Consider the following 14,174-nt stretch of genomic DNA (forward strand, 5'->3'; position numbering starts at 1 on the left):
AGAAATCGCAGCAACCACTCATGCCACCACCCGCCAAACCGACCACCTCCACCACCACCACCACCTCTACGATCCAGCTTAGAAGCCACGACATCACACGCACCAAAACTGATGGAAACGAATCCGATATTTCGATTTCCTCAGACTCTTCTAACAGCAGCAGGAAGAAAGTGAAACAAAGTCAACCGAGTAAAAAGTTGAAAACAGCTGTCGACGGTAACGTATCCACCCAGGAGGAGGATCTTTGCATGTGATGGCTATGATCAGCTGCAACCTCGGAACTATAAACATCAACACAATCACCAACACTACCAAACTAAACGCGCTTCGAACATTCATCCGAACCATGGCCCTTGACATCGTCTTTTTGCAAGAAGTTTACAGCGAGCAACTTTCCATCCCAGGCTATAATGTAATAGCAAACGTAGACCACAACAGAAGAGGAACGGCAATCGCACTGAAAGAGCACATTCGATATTTGCACACAGAGAAGAGTTCTGATGGCAGATTGATCGCACTAAGAATACACAACACAACGATTTGCAATGTGTATGCGCCCTCTGGTTCAGCAATGCGAAATGACAGGGAAAGGTTTTTCAACGAGACTATCGCCTACCATCTCCGACATCGAACCCCCAACATAATCCTGGGGGGCGATTTTAACTGTGTCATCAGACAATCTGATGCCACGGGATATAATATGAGCCCTGCATTACAAGCGACAATCCAACAGCTTCAGCTACATGATGTATGGATAGCATTACGACCCGGCATCCCAGGACACACCTATATAGCACACAACTCCACATCTAGGCTCGATCGTTTTTACGTCAGCACTGGTCTCCTCAACCAGCTGAGAACAGCTGATGTGCACGTCTGCTGTTTTTCAGACCACATGGCAGTCACAGCTCGAATTTGCATTCCGCTTCCTCACTCATCCCCCGGCAGAGGATTTTGGTCCCTACGTCCTCACCTTTTAACCGACGAATGTGTCGAAGATTTCCGGAATAGGTGGCAATTCTGGACTCGACAACGGCAAAACTACCGATCTTGGATGGACTGGTGGCTCCTGTGTGCCAAACGGAAAATAAAATCGTTTTTCAAATGGAAATCTAGAGAAGCCTTCGATAGTTTCCATTGCGAACAGCAGCGGTTGTACATGTACCTGAAAGAAGCATATGAACGCTACTATCAACATCCCAACGAGATCCAAAATATAAACCGAATCAAGGCAGAGATGCTGGCACCAGGGTTGCCAACTATTTTTCAGAAAAGTCTGGAAGATTTTTAAAAAATGTCTGGAAATTTCTGCAAATGTCTGGACACCTAAGTTTTGAAGGTGGCGACCTATTTTTTGGTCCCCAGATCCAGAGTTGCAAGATTTCAGATAATCATTTGAAATTGATACTCACCGTGATGAGTATCAATCAAGCAGCACAATGAATTTCGTTGTGATGCTCAAAGCTTTCGATGTCAAACGAAATTCACTGAGCATCACATCTAGAAAAAAATCAGAAATCCAGAATCCCATTAGAGAAATCTTCAGCTATATTCCCCACTTTTTCCCCTACTATTTTTTGACGACAGTTAAATTTGTAACGAATCTATGGAATGTATCATATAATGTGATTAGCTTTTCACACTAGCGACACGCCAAGTTGAATGACTCCAAACGCTTTGATATAAAAAAATAAGAGCGCTTTAATTACTCCAATCATTATTGAAACTTTTTAATAACGAAAGTGTTAAAGCTCGTGGTACCTATGTTTTAAAAAGTGTCTATGTACACAACACACTACCTTATAAATGCTGAGAACAACACTTTAATTTTATAATATTATTTGCAAATACGGCGGTACTAAACAATTTATAACATAATTTCATGGTCAAGACGACTTAAATAAAAAAATATAAAATTCAGTCGTTGAAGTCTTGTTGGTTTTCAAAATTAAAAGCAACAACATAATATGGGATTAAAAGCAACATTTCTAATCGATTTTCTGGCTATTTGAAATTAGTAAAATATGCTAAGTTAGCTAAGCATAGAATACATTAAAAGAAAAATCGATATTTGTTTTAACTCTCAAGGGCTGAAATTTTTACAAAAAAAGGTCAAAACTCTGATTTTTTTTAGGTTTTTTTTTGTATTTTCTCGGCTGTTGACATACAAAAAAAAAAACTATGTTGAACTGTAATATGATCACAGTCATCAAATTTCATGCGGTCCCTTCTTCAGAGCATGTTGTGTACGAGTGTAGGGTATCTAAATTTGGAAATATTAATAAAGATCATGTATTCTAACAAATATGCATCTAGAATCAGAATTAAAACCTACTTTTTTATATCAACTAAATGAAAAAATAGAAGCCGTGATGTCAGTGGTAAGCTGTCCTTTGTTTCAACTTTTATTTAAATCTATTTCTAAACGATCTTTTTTTAAACGTCCTTGGTCCTTCGTTGACATCGCTTCTCTGTTCCAAACTACTTATTGGTAGTGCAATTTTCTGCCGAATTTTTGACAGTAATAGTCACTTAGAGATTGTAAAAGATCCGGAACAACCGTAGAGAAAACCAATCTTAACATTCCCGATTTCACAAAAACCACTTCAAAATGATGTACTAGGCTGTGAATGATCAATTAACAGTCTAAACTAGCCATTTTAATAAAATTGAACAGTGTTTTTCCCAAGGGTTTCACGAATTTCTTTTAAAGGGCATTTTAAACGTACTCAAAAATCGTTCAAAAATCCAGCTATGATAATTAAAGAACAATTCATCTCTGAAGCATGTGTCTAAAAGCTCATAAAATAATAATCAAAAAAATAGAAGTAAGCCGCTTAACAAAAGAAGTGATTTTGCAATTACTCCAAATGGAAGTACAATGATATTTGATCAATCTTAATATTCAATGGTACATTATTATTTCTGTCATATTCTTTTTTCTATTAAGAAATCTATAAATTTTCTGGAAACGCTCTTAATAGAATAAGTGAATTTATCGGACATTAGATAGGCTGGTATGAATCATATCCTACTTTTCGGTGCAACGTTCATGTTTTCTACTTCAGAAATTTCCCACAGGGAATTTCAAACATCACGCGAGTCGAGATAATTTTTGAAAAAGATCTGTGAGCCGGTGCAAATAAAACCGGCTTTCCATCTCTTGAAAAAGGAAATCTTTAAAATGCATAAAAAATCATTAAAATGTCTTTTTTAAATTGAAATAATAAAGATTAACCATTAGGATAGAAGCTACAAACCGCCGCTTTCATTTGAAAGGGATATTTTTGATATTTCTTTATCACTTTTTATTTGGTTCATAAATGCTTTTCATACGTCGTCGATTCCAGCCGGTTGCATAAGCTGGGATGCCATGCGTTTTAATTTGAAAAGTTTTTCGTTGGTAACAATCTTTTTTTAATTTTTATATTTTAAAATTTAATTTGTTTGGAAGATTAAGAAACTATTTTCTTCATTTATATTAAAACTTTACATAGTTACCTATAAATTTCAACTTCGTTTTAAAGGTTGTCGCTACAAGTAAAAGCAAAGCATAGCTCGAATGCTATAAATAAAATCATTAAACTTTTTTCTGAAAAATGGACAAAAAAACTTTCGGTAATTCAAAGATACTAAATTAGTAAAATTAGGCCCGGTGTATCCTTATAATTTAAATTCTGAATTTTAGTGTTTCCCAGCTTAGTTGTCTTTGCGGTACTTTTTGTGTTAATATTTATAATAATCAAATATTTAGCTATTCAGATTTTGCTATATTTTTTTATAGTTTCTTGTAATGTCCAGAAGATATGAGATGTTTTTTTCTGGCAAGCACTTAAAGCCCTTGGGGGTTTTTTGAAGAATTTTGAGCTTGGGCATTTCAATGTTTGCGGTTCTTTACCACGATTGCAAAGTTTTGCATCAACGTTTTTAAGAGATTTAAAAGTACATTACTGTAGGAAATACAATTTCATAACTTGCATGTCTTAAATCCTCTGAATACGAGCGAGACTCATCAACATATTTGGTCATAAAAACTTTTTGGTCATTCTGTAAAACTTTCATAAAACTAAGACATAAATATTATAATCAGATTCTTACAAGTCATGATAATACATTCTTCAGAAAGATGTTTTAAAATCAAAACTTTCATTCACAATCAACTTTAACGTTTCACACTGAGATTCAAAAAGGAAGAACCTCACTCGATAAAATATTAACTGAACGAGATTTCGCAACTTTGCTTAAGACAAAAATAAAAAAAACAAATTCTTATCATCAACCTGATTGTACTGAGCTTTTAATAGTATGTTCTCTATAAAAATGTTTAAAAAAAGTATAACTGGCCTTTAACAATCATCAAATATAACAAACAGTTTTTAAACAGTCGTGGTATGTTCAACTTTTTCTGAACTATAAAACTTGTTTCATTGTTCAAGAGCTTGCTTAAATATTATTCCATGGCATCTCTGCCTTCCAAAAAGTAGTTTTTCTGCTCGTGGTTCTCAGTCTGAGAAAGCGTTGACATTCAGAGACAAGAACCGTTTGTGATACTCACGATGAGATTACCTAGCACCACACTGAGATTCAATAAGGGAAAATCTCACTCAAAAAAATCTCAATCTCATGAGATTTTGCAACCTTGCCCAGATCTCAATGTTACATTAGTATTTTTCTGTCACTATATCAGTCACGTGCTCTGCCTGAGTCTCAATTTAACATACATCCTCAAAGCATTTGCCAAGGTTTCGAACCCTTATTGAATCCATAGTTCATATGTTCTACTAATCATTTCCAGGGTGGCCACTCGAAATCCATTTTGGATTTCCCGCATTTTTCCCGACTTTTTCCCGCATGTTAATATGAAATTCCCGATTTTGTAAAACAGGAAACAAAATAAAAATCCGAATATTTATTTTTGAAACCACCTACCTAGACCTAGATTTCCAAGATATGCCTTTGTTTTTATATATTTTTCAAAAATCGTCCTGAATTGCCCGACCATGTAGAAACGTGTGATGGAAAGTATGGTATTTTCAAGTTAAAATATCATCGTTCTTTGAAACTACTATTTTGAAGATATTTTGCTCAAATCCGACCTTCATATAATTCAATATTAAATAAGCAATTTCAAATTGCTTAGCACCTGCTTTGACATGTTTTGTTCCAGATTTCACAGGATCCAAATATCTTTGGTAACCAACGCCCTAGCAGCGACAAGTCATCTGATGTCCTTTCAATTCTTTGAGACATTTTGAATATCAGAGAAACCCCTACCTGAAAAAGACCTCGTAATACATCATATGGTAATATCATCTGATTGGAAATGATCGATTCAAAACATGAGGGGTATTACAATGGAACAAATATAAGGAAAATGAAATAATCGCTCTTGGTTTTATAATTAAAAACTCTCTGGAGTATTCGACCGAATATTCGTTTGGCCGAATAGTTTAAAAGGTTATTCGGTATTTGGCCGTTGGCCGAGTACAAATTTTTTTCGTCCATCATGCTTCCTCTCTATGAGCGTCGGATAGAAGCTTCAATTGTTTCGCCTCCTCGGCCGCCTCTCGCTTCCGATTTGCAATAGTTTCTATAACAGATTGTTTTCCTTTTTTTTTGTTTTAATAGGACTGGACATCTCTTGAGTGAGTATAACGAGCATACTGGATTAACGAGTTCGTTACGGTTATTCCCGTTGTTCAATGAAGCAAGTTAAAACTAGTCAAAACCGATCCAACACGGTAGGAGGATCCATTTCGACCTGGTAGAAATCGGTCGAAGCCAATCGGAAAGAGGTCGATGATCAACTGTGAATCAATTTTTACTTGTTCCGCCTTTTTCGTTCAAACTTCATTGAACAGACTTTCACCGAGCCAAAAATTCCCGACTTTTCGGGAAAAATTCCCGGCATTTTCCTGCATTTTTCCCGGTGGATTCCAAATCCCGTCTTTTTCCCGTATTTCCCGAATGGGTGGCCACCCTGTTTCCTGCCATATTACACCATGACAAAATTGAATTTTCATAGAATCTTAGAACAATTTATGTCCAAACACAAAAGTCTGGAATTGTCTGGAAGAAATGCCAAAAGTCTGGAAGTCTGGAAACCTAAAAAAATGTCTGGCAAAAGTCCAAAAAGTCTGGAAGATCCAGACAAAATCTGGAAGGTTGACATCACTGGCTGGCACACCAGCGTCGTTTTACTGCACTATTCGTGCGGGCAAACGAAACCTACGTTTCCGGAGAGCCCCTCTCAACGTTCCAGCTTGGAGAAAGAATAAGGAAGAAAACGACGATTGAAAAAGTGGAAAACGAAGAAAGTGAAGTGTTAGAAGATCCAATGGCAATACAAGAGTACATGGTTGAGTATTTTAAAAACTTATATGCACATGTTCCAATGGAAGATCAACATAGTGAACAAACATTCCCGTGTGTTCAATTAGTGCCAGACGAGAATGTACGAAACGATGCCTGCATGAACATTATAAGTACCACTGAAATTCTGAACTCTATTAAATTCAGTTCACCGAAAAAATCCCCGGGACCAGACGGTATTCCCAGGGAATTTTATCTGAAAACGTTCGACGTGATTCATCGTGAATTAAACTTGGTTATGAATGAAGCAATAAGTGGAAATTTTCCGGCTCAATTCGTTGATGGAGTTATCGTGTTAGTGAAAAAACGAGGGTCTGGGAACAATGCAGGCTCGTTCCGTCCAATCTCACTGCTCAACAGTGACTATAAAATACTCTCGAGAATACTCAAAGAGAGACTAAACCATGTGCTCGAGGAAAACCATGTGCTCAGTGATATCCAAAAGTGCTCCAACAATCGTCGAAACATCTTCCAAGCCACGTTGGCTCTGAAGGATCGGATAGCTCAACTAACCGCCAGAAAAGAACGGGGAAAGTTGATATCATTCGACCTAGACCATGCGTTCGACAGAGTAGACCACAGTTATCTCTTCAACACGATGATACGCTTGGGAATAAATTCGCGCCTAGTAGAATTGCTGACGCGTATTTATGCGCAATCCAGTTCGAGACTGTTGATAAATGGGCATCTCTCCGCTCCTTTCCCAATTGGCCGATCGGTGCGACAGGGAGATCCTCTCTCCATGCATCTGTTCGTTCTCTATATCCATCCACTATTGCGACAGCTACATGTGGTCTGTGGCTCTGATCTCTTGGTTGCTTATGCAGACGATATCAGTGGGATAATAACAAGCGCCGAAAAAATCGAACAAATGCGAGAGCTGTTTTTACGATTCCAGAGAGTAGCGGGAGCAGTTTTGAACTTGTCGAAAACACCAGCAATAGATGTTGGATCTGTAAATGGGAATCCCATCAGCATCGCATGGCTTGAAACGATGAACACAACCAAGGTGTTGGGTGTTATTTTTTGCAATTCGATACGCAACATGATAAGGCTCAATTGGGATGCCCTCGTCACTAGCTTCTCTCGACTAATGTGGCTCCACTCGCTTCGTTCCCTCAACGTGTACCAGAAAGTAATCCTTCTGAACACATTTGTCTTGTCCAGAGTATGGTACATATCATCAATTCTTCCCCCGTACTGCGTACACACAAGCAGAATAACAGCAACCATGGGTAGCTTCATCTGGCGAGGCGCCGTGGCACGCGTACCCATGCAACAATTAGCGCGAACGAAAAAAAACGGCGGACTTGGTCTACATTTGCCAGCATTGAAAACTAAAGCACTTCTAATCAACAGACACATGCGTGAAGCTGATTCCATGCCGTTCTATCGTAGCTTTATCCAACAAGCAAACCTCGGAAATCAAACTCGTCCCACGGACCTACCCTGCTTGAAGATGATTCTCAGCACGTATCCCCAATTACCAAGCCAAATAATTGAAAACCCGACAGCAGCAAGTTTGAACAGTTTTTTCATCGACCAAACAGATCAGTCTCGCGTAGAGAGGATCTTCCCAGCCGTCAACTGGAATCGAGTGTGGAGCAATATTTCATCGTCTCGCCTATCGACGGGCGTGAGATCACTGCTCTACATATGGACTAACCAAAAAATAGCCCATCGTCAGCTATTGTACACACAACGGCGTGTGCCCGACGAAAACTGCGAATACTGTGGCCAGGTAGAGACAGTGGAACACAAATTTTTTTTATGCCAGCGAGTGAGAGCCGGCGTGCGCTTACTCCAACAGAAGATCAACTTGCTGTTCAACGATCATCAAATAGTTCTTGTGAATGATCTTATCGTACCGCTACTTGATAGAGTAGGGCTTGCAAAACGCATTGCAATATTTAAAATTTTAGCCAAATTCATTGATTTTATGAATGAATGCAATAATGTAGTAGATGTAGATGCATTAGAATTTCACTTGACAGTAGAATAATCACAACATGTATGTACATAAACCTAAACTGAAAAAAAAAAATTATATTCATTGTGTAGGTGTTTTATTCTTATTACTCAACGTTTAAAAATAAAGTCGATATGTATTACCAGGTTATCAGAAACTGGTTCAGAAAGTAAAAAGTCCGAAAAATCAATATAATTTTTAGAATACTTTTAACTTTAGACAGCTTTTCTGTATCTAAGTGTTTCATTGATGTTTGAAATTGTCAAGAATTCATCTATCTGACATTGTAGATATAAGTTGGGGTCCAATGGAAGTTTTGACCGCTATCTCTGATCTTGCGGTAGAAAAAAATCTTACTGTAAAAAAAACGTAATCCAATTTTGGCTTTGCTAAGCTTTATTTCATTTCCCAATGAACCGATTTTCAAAACTAAAATTTTAATTTTGTGTCGTTTATTTGTTTATTATTTTCATAGAACATATTTGGTCTGTCAAAAGTTTCAGTACTTCAGTATATTGGAATGATGATAAAATTGTTTGAAATATGCGCTTCGGGTTATATTGACCCGAACAGCTTTGGAGGGTTAAGTGGAAGAGATGAAATATAAACCCCGCCTAAAGGAGGGGTTGGGAAAAACGAAATATGTTACTGGGTTTAATATTTGTAACAGTTGAAATATTGCAGTTATTAGTAGAACAATTTTAACAAAAAATATATTCAACTATAGCCATGAGATAGTCTTAATATGACTCAAAACATAGGAAAAAATGGTGTATCTAAATGTGTAAAAATTACAAGGAAAATGTAAGCTAGTTTTTCAGCCCCTGTGTTTATGCAATTTTTGAAAAAAAAAACTGTCGGAGAATTTACTCCAACGATCATTTTTTTCGTAGAACAAAAATGGCTTCAAAGATCAAACTGAGTTTTTGTGCGAAAAAAATCTTGCTTTTAGATGATTATCGCATAATTCTAGCACATTTTTATCTTTTTTGAATTTATGTATTCTAGAGAACTGAAACCAAACCAAATCCACTAAGGTTTTGGAAGTCAAAATGCATCAATTGATGTCGCTGAGTTGATGATGTCAGACTTTCTCAACTTATCAATGGGTCGCCTGAAAGAGATTTGCGTTCTAAAAATTGATCCTAAAGATAATTTCACTGGCCAGTATTTAACATTTCGTCGAGATTGCAGTGTGCTGTCGGAATTTTCAAAACTTTTGAAACACACCATATAACGGGGGAGTTTTTCTGTTTTCACTCCATTCTTATCGGAAATTTCTGTTTAAAAGCATAGAAAGTTGTAGAAAAAACGATGGTTGTAGTAGGAAATATTCATCAAACAAGTGTACCTTTAAAAAGGCTGGGTAAAAATTGAAGAAAGTTAGTTCCGGAATGAATTGAGGTGAATAAACAAAACTGGTCTATAAGAATAAGAAAAGAAAAGATTAACTGAATTATTCGCATAATTGCGCATCAATCGTTGTCGTAAACATAGCAAAATTTAGAAAAAAAAAAACATATTTAGTTTTAGGGTGGTCCAAAATAGAAACTTGATGGTCCAAAAAACCGACCAGAGTAATGATCAAAGAAACGAGTTGTTAGACTTAAATCTTGTTAGATAGCTACAAACGACGATATGTTTCGATAGAAAAAGCCTTGATCTTCGATATGAACGGATAAAGCAGTAAAAAATTGTAACATGCACTTTTTTATTTCAGAAAATAGCATCACCACTTCCCAAAGCGGTCCAAAATAGGTCCGCTGCCCTAGTGTGAAAAAAGTTCTTTTTAAGATCTATAAGCACTTTCCTCATAAATACACTAGAGGAATGAATGAATATTTTTTCTCGAGTCCAAAAATTATGACCAAAAATTTTCCGTACTCTGAAGTTTAAAGGGACTTAGAGAATACTTTCAATTTTCCTCGGATTAAAGCCAAAATTTTTAGGATTGCTACTCAAGGTAGCAAACCACTGATTCAGTAAATTTATGATTTTTTGGCTTCTAATGGTTGGTATTGATTGCATCTAAATTATCTTTGGTTATATAAGCGTTAAGATCAAATAAAAAAATGAATAAAAAATCGAAATCAACAGATCAACAGACTTGAACTCTAAATTGACGAATAAATCAGCTTTAAACATCAGGAAAAATTACAGGAAAATATGTGTTTGGTAAATTTTTTTTCTTGAAATTATTATCTTTGATTTAAAACTATACTATTTTGCAACCCTAACTTCTGTTGTATCTCATATACTGAAACTGGAAAACTGAAGAGGATTATCATGAAAGTTATTCTAATGTATAGAAAATGGATGCCTGCTCATGTGTATATATAGATTTTAGACACATTTTCGATGTAATCAGTATTCTGCATTATAGGCGCATATAGCCTGCTTGTCCCCTACCATGCTTTTGGTGATAACAAGGCTTCATTAACAAATCCTCTGAAATACTTAAATGGAACGAACCTGTACAGTAAGATTTTAATTGTTTTTTTTTTGAAAATTTTAATCAAAATCGACCAGAATGACCTAAGTTGTCAAACGATCGTTAAATGAAATTAACAAACACACAAACAATTCAATTAAACCATAGAAATTCTGCTAGACGTTCACTTACCTTATTCAGTTTTTTTGTATCAAATCCTAATGTCGCATCGCACTTTATCTTCATTTTACTCACTAATGAATCATGACTATTATAAGGTTTCTACTTGTGATATTCGAAATGAATAGTTGTTTCTTTTATTTTATTCAATAATTTAGGCAGTTTATTTACACAAGTTTACGATCGTTTGCTTCAAATATACATTCACTTTCAGTTTTCAATGGGCAGATAATAAAAACACTTTCTTAAAACGTCCCACTTCTGGATAATTTATTCGACACTACTCGACTTAGCTACATTTTCGTTTGAAATATTTGAGAAAACAGTACTAGACGGTCCCTTTCCTCGTTTCACCGAAGGGGAGCTCTGAGAATTTAGTATTGCGCAGGTTTATGGTATTTTTTCCTTAAAATTTTACTACTTAGGTGGTTTAGATGCCAGCTTTCTACAATCTATTCGGGATTGTAGCTCATTTTGCTAATCGCTTCACTGTTCTACCTTATTTCTTCCTTCACTGAGATTATTTGTTTTCATCTACTGTTTGTATTTGTAAAAAGTGGGGTTTGATACAAAAAGTTTCTTATTGGAGTATGGCAGCTGTGTGTATATTTTTGATTGTTAAGCAGTGGTTATTGGTTTTAAGTTCATTTGATAATGTTTCGGTTGAATATTTCCCTTCTCTACTGATTTTATTAGTTAGTGACTTGGTTAGGAAAACATTTCCTTCGTTAAAACTAAAAAGTTAAGGGATGAGATGTTTAAGATGGTAAGAGAGCAGTGTTTGAGATAATCTATATTTAAACTTAGTTTTACATATTTACAACATATTTGAAATTGTCTTGTTTGAAAGATTTATTGTTTTACAGTAAATGTTTTTGATCAAAATTTTGACCAATTTAAATAATCAGATCTGAAAATAGTACTGAAAGAATTTACCTAACATAGAGAGTTACTGATAAAATTTACACTCGAGTGCGGTTGACTTATCACAATAAATAATATCACAGGTACAATATTATATACATGATCAACTGTAACGATTGATGTTGTTTTTGCTATTTCTGTTGCAAACATACCGAGGAAAGGAAAAAATCTTCACTGTTTGCTCTACATACGACATCCAATTGATTACGCTAAGTTGAATCGTTCAATTATGAATTAATGATTATGATGAATTTGATTGCGTTTGAACTGCAACTTTGTTGCAGATTCAGTGTTTGATTATGAATTATGTATAGGCGTTTGTTTGTTAGTTGGATGAAAAAAGATGAATAGCACATGCAGTAGCATTTGGATGACCTAACGAAAAGTTGAGCAGAGTATTTGCTGTTTTCTTGATTTTGTTTTTAATGAAAATTGATATCATAATGTATTTAAAACTTTAGATCCACCTTCAAACCCGCTCCCAATTCGCAGTCAAGGTTCTGATAAATTAGTGCCAAAAACATCCTGCCACATCCGTTTTGCTCTTGAGCTCGCTCGTTTTACTGTGTACTGCTGAACCTAACCTCATTTACGACGACCCAGATGCTTCCTGCTAGCTCATAAAGCGTGTGTGCTTATCTTTCAACCGAACAACTCTCGCGGTTGTGTCCACCTACAACAACTCAAATCCCTGGGCCACCGGAAGTTCACTTAACCTGAATCGGTTCCTCGTACAGGTAGCTCGCACTCGACTCATTTCCATCGTCCATGGTCCCTCTACAGCCATGGCGACCGTCATAATCAGTATCACCCTCGTCCTCTTCATCCTCACTACACGAACAGCAGGTATTGTCATCCTCGCAATCGTCCTGCCCGAGCGTCCCGACGCCACAGCCATTCATCGTCAGGCTCAGAGTCGCGTCGCCCTCGGTTTCGGTGCTAAAACTACTGACAAGCATTTTGTCGTTCTCAGTCTCTTCGTGCTCGCTGATTGCCTCCTGCTGCTGATGATGATGAGCCGGTGGATGATGATTATGCTGATGGTGATGATGATGATGATGTTGGCGACCCTGATGATGGTTATGATGATGATTACTGTGATAGTTACCGTTGAGAGCATTCTCAACGTTCACGTTCACTTTACGGGCATATTTGGACCGGTGGGAAAATCCACCACTCCCGGAACTTGCACCACTTCCGCCGGTTCCATTCCGATGACTTCCGGAACCATCCGAGGAGCAGGTGTTGTTGTGTCCGAGTTCTGCCATCGGAACAGCTCCACTTGACGAGCTGCCCCCGTTGCTAAGGCTGTGCAGCAGTGGGGGTGGACCTCCCAGTGGATGATAGGAATCGCTTCCCGACTGACTGTAGGTTACCAGTTTCATCTGTTGCCCGTTACTGTTGGACGAGAGAGCATCGCAGCTGCCACATAATCTGTTGAGATGAAAATTGAGAATTTGAAAAAAAAAATTAGATATTAAACCTTAAATGATTTATTGAAAAATCACGGTCTTTGACAACCTTCAGACTAATTTCTTTATTTTTAACCTAAACCTATCTTTTCTTATATAAAAATCGAAACGAACAAAAACTTTATTAAACAATTTACATGATATGTCAAATGTGTTATAAAATGCGTTTCTTCCATAGTTATTAATTCTCAGAGGCTACGAGGCTTGCGAGCGAGATCGAACATGATACGGTTAGGTGATAGGTTAGCACAGTCAATATTTCCGGATAAAACATAGGCTTATCGAGATTCTGATGTATCAGACAAACAGTCGGAATACTACGATATTGAGCGGTACATTTTTAGATCGTCAGCGTAGAACACTTGTTCAAACCCGATTAATTCACAAATCTCTTTCCTGAACAAGTTCAACAGTAGGGGGCCCAAATGACTCCCTTGAGCAGTGATTTTCAAACTTTTTTCACTCACCGCCCCCTTTTGAAAATTTTTCGAGCTCAACGCCCTCTTGAGAAAAATTTACAAAAATTTTTTTAAAAAATGATAATCTGGATCGTCGAAAAACCATTAGCTTTTGCTTTTACGTTGTTTTGAGACTTAACTCAAAATTCATTCATTTGGCCCTCAGAGCCAAAGGGGTAGGGTTTTATAAGTGTAGAAATGTTTAATTTTGATCTAATGATGTCATACGATTCTGCATACTTCAAACTATATTTCGCGATTTTCAGATTTTTATAAATTTTTCACATCTTATTTCGTTCGAAAGAGAAATGCAAATTTTCGAAATGGGAAATGAACAAACATGATAATTAACTTAAACGCGTGTTTTA

At 36.6% G+C, this 14,174-nt stretch overlaps 1 protein-coding gene across 6 annotated transcripts in view; it reads right to left on the reverse strand.

Moving 5' to 3' along the window:
* Positions 1-11,114: 11,114 nt before the first annotated feature.
* LOC129749673 (protein sax-3-like) overlaps positions 11,115-14,174 on the reverse strand; it is an 839,575-nt gene continuing 836,515 nt past the window's right edge. For all 6 annotated transcript variants that reach the window (XM_055744711.1, XM_055744709.1, XM_055744710.1 and 3 more), the window contains one exon: positions 11,115-13,310. In XM_055744711.1, coding sequence (XP_055600686.1) covers positions 12,584-13,310 — 727 coding nt within the window. In that variant the 3' untranslated portion in view covers positions 11,115-12,583. The remainder of the gene's footprint in view (positions 13,311-14,174) is intronic.

This window comes from Uranotaenia lowii, chromosome 2 (genome assembly GCF_029784155.1).
Source record: "Uranotaenia lowii strain MFRU-FL chromosome 2, ASM2978415v1, whole genome shotgun sequence".
In the NCBI taxonomy this organism is placed as follows: Eukaryota; Metazoa; Arthropoda; class Insecta; order Diptera; family Culicidae; genus Uranotaenia; species Uranotaenia lowii.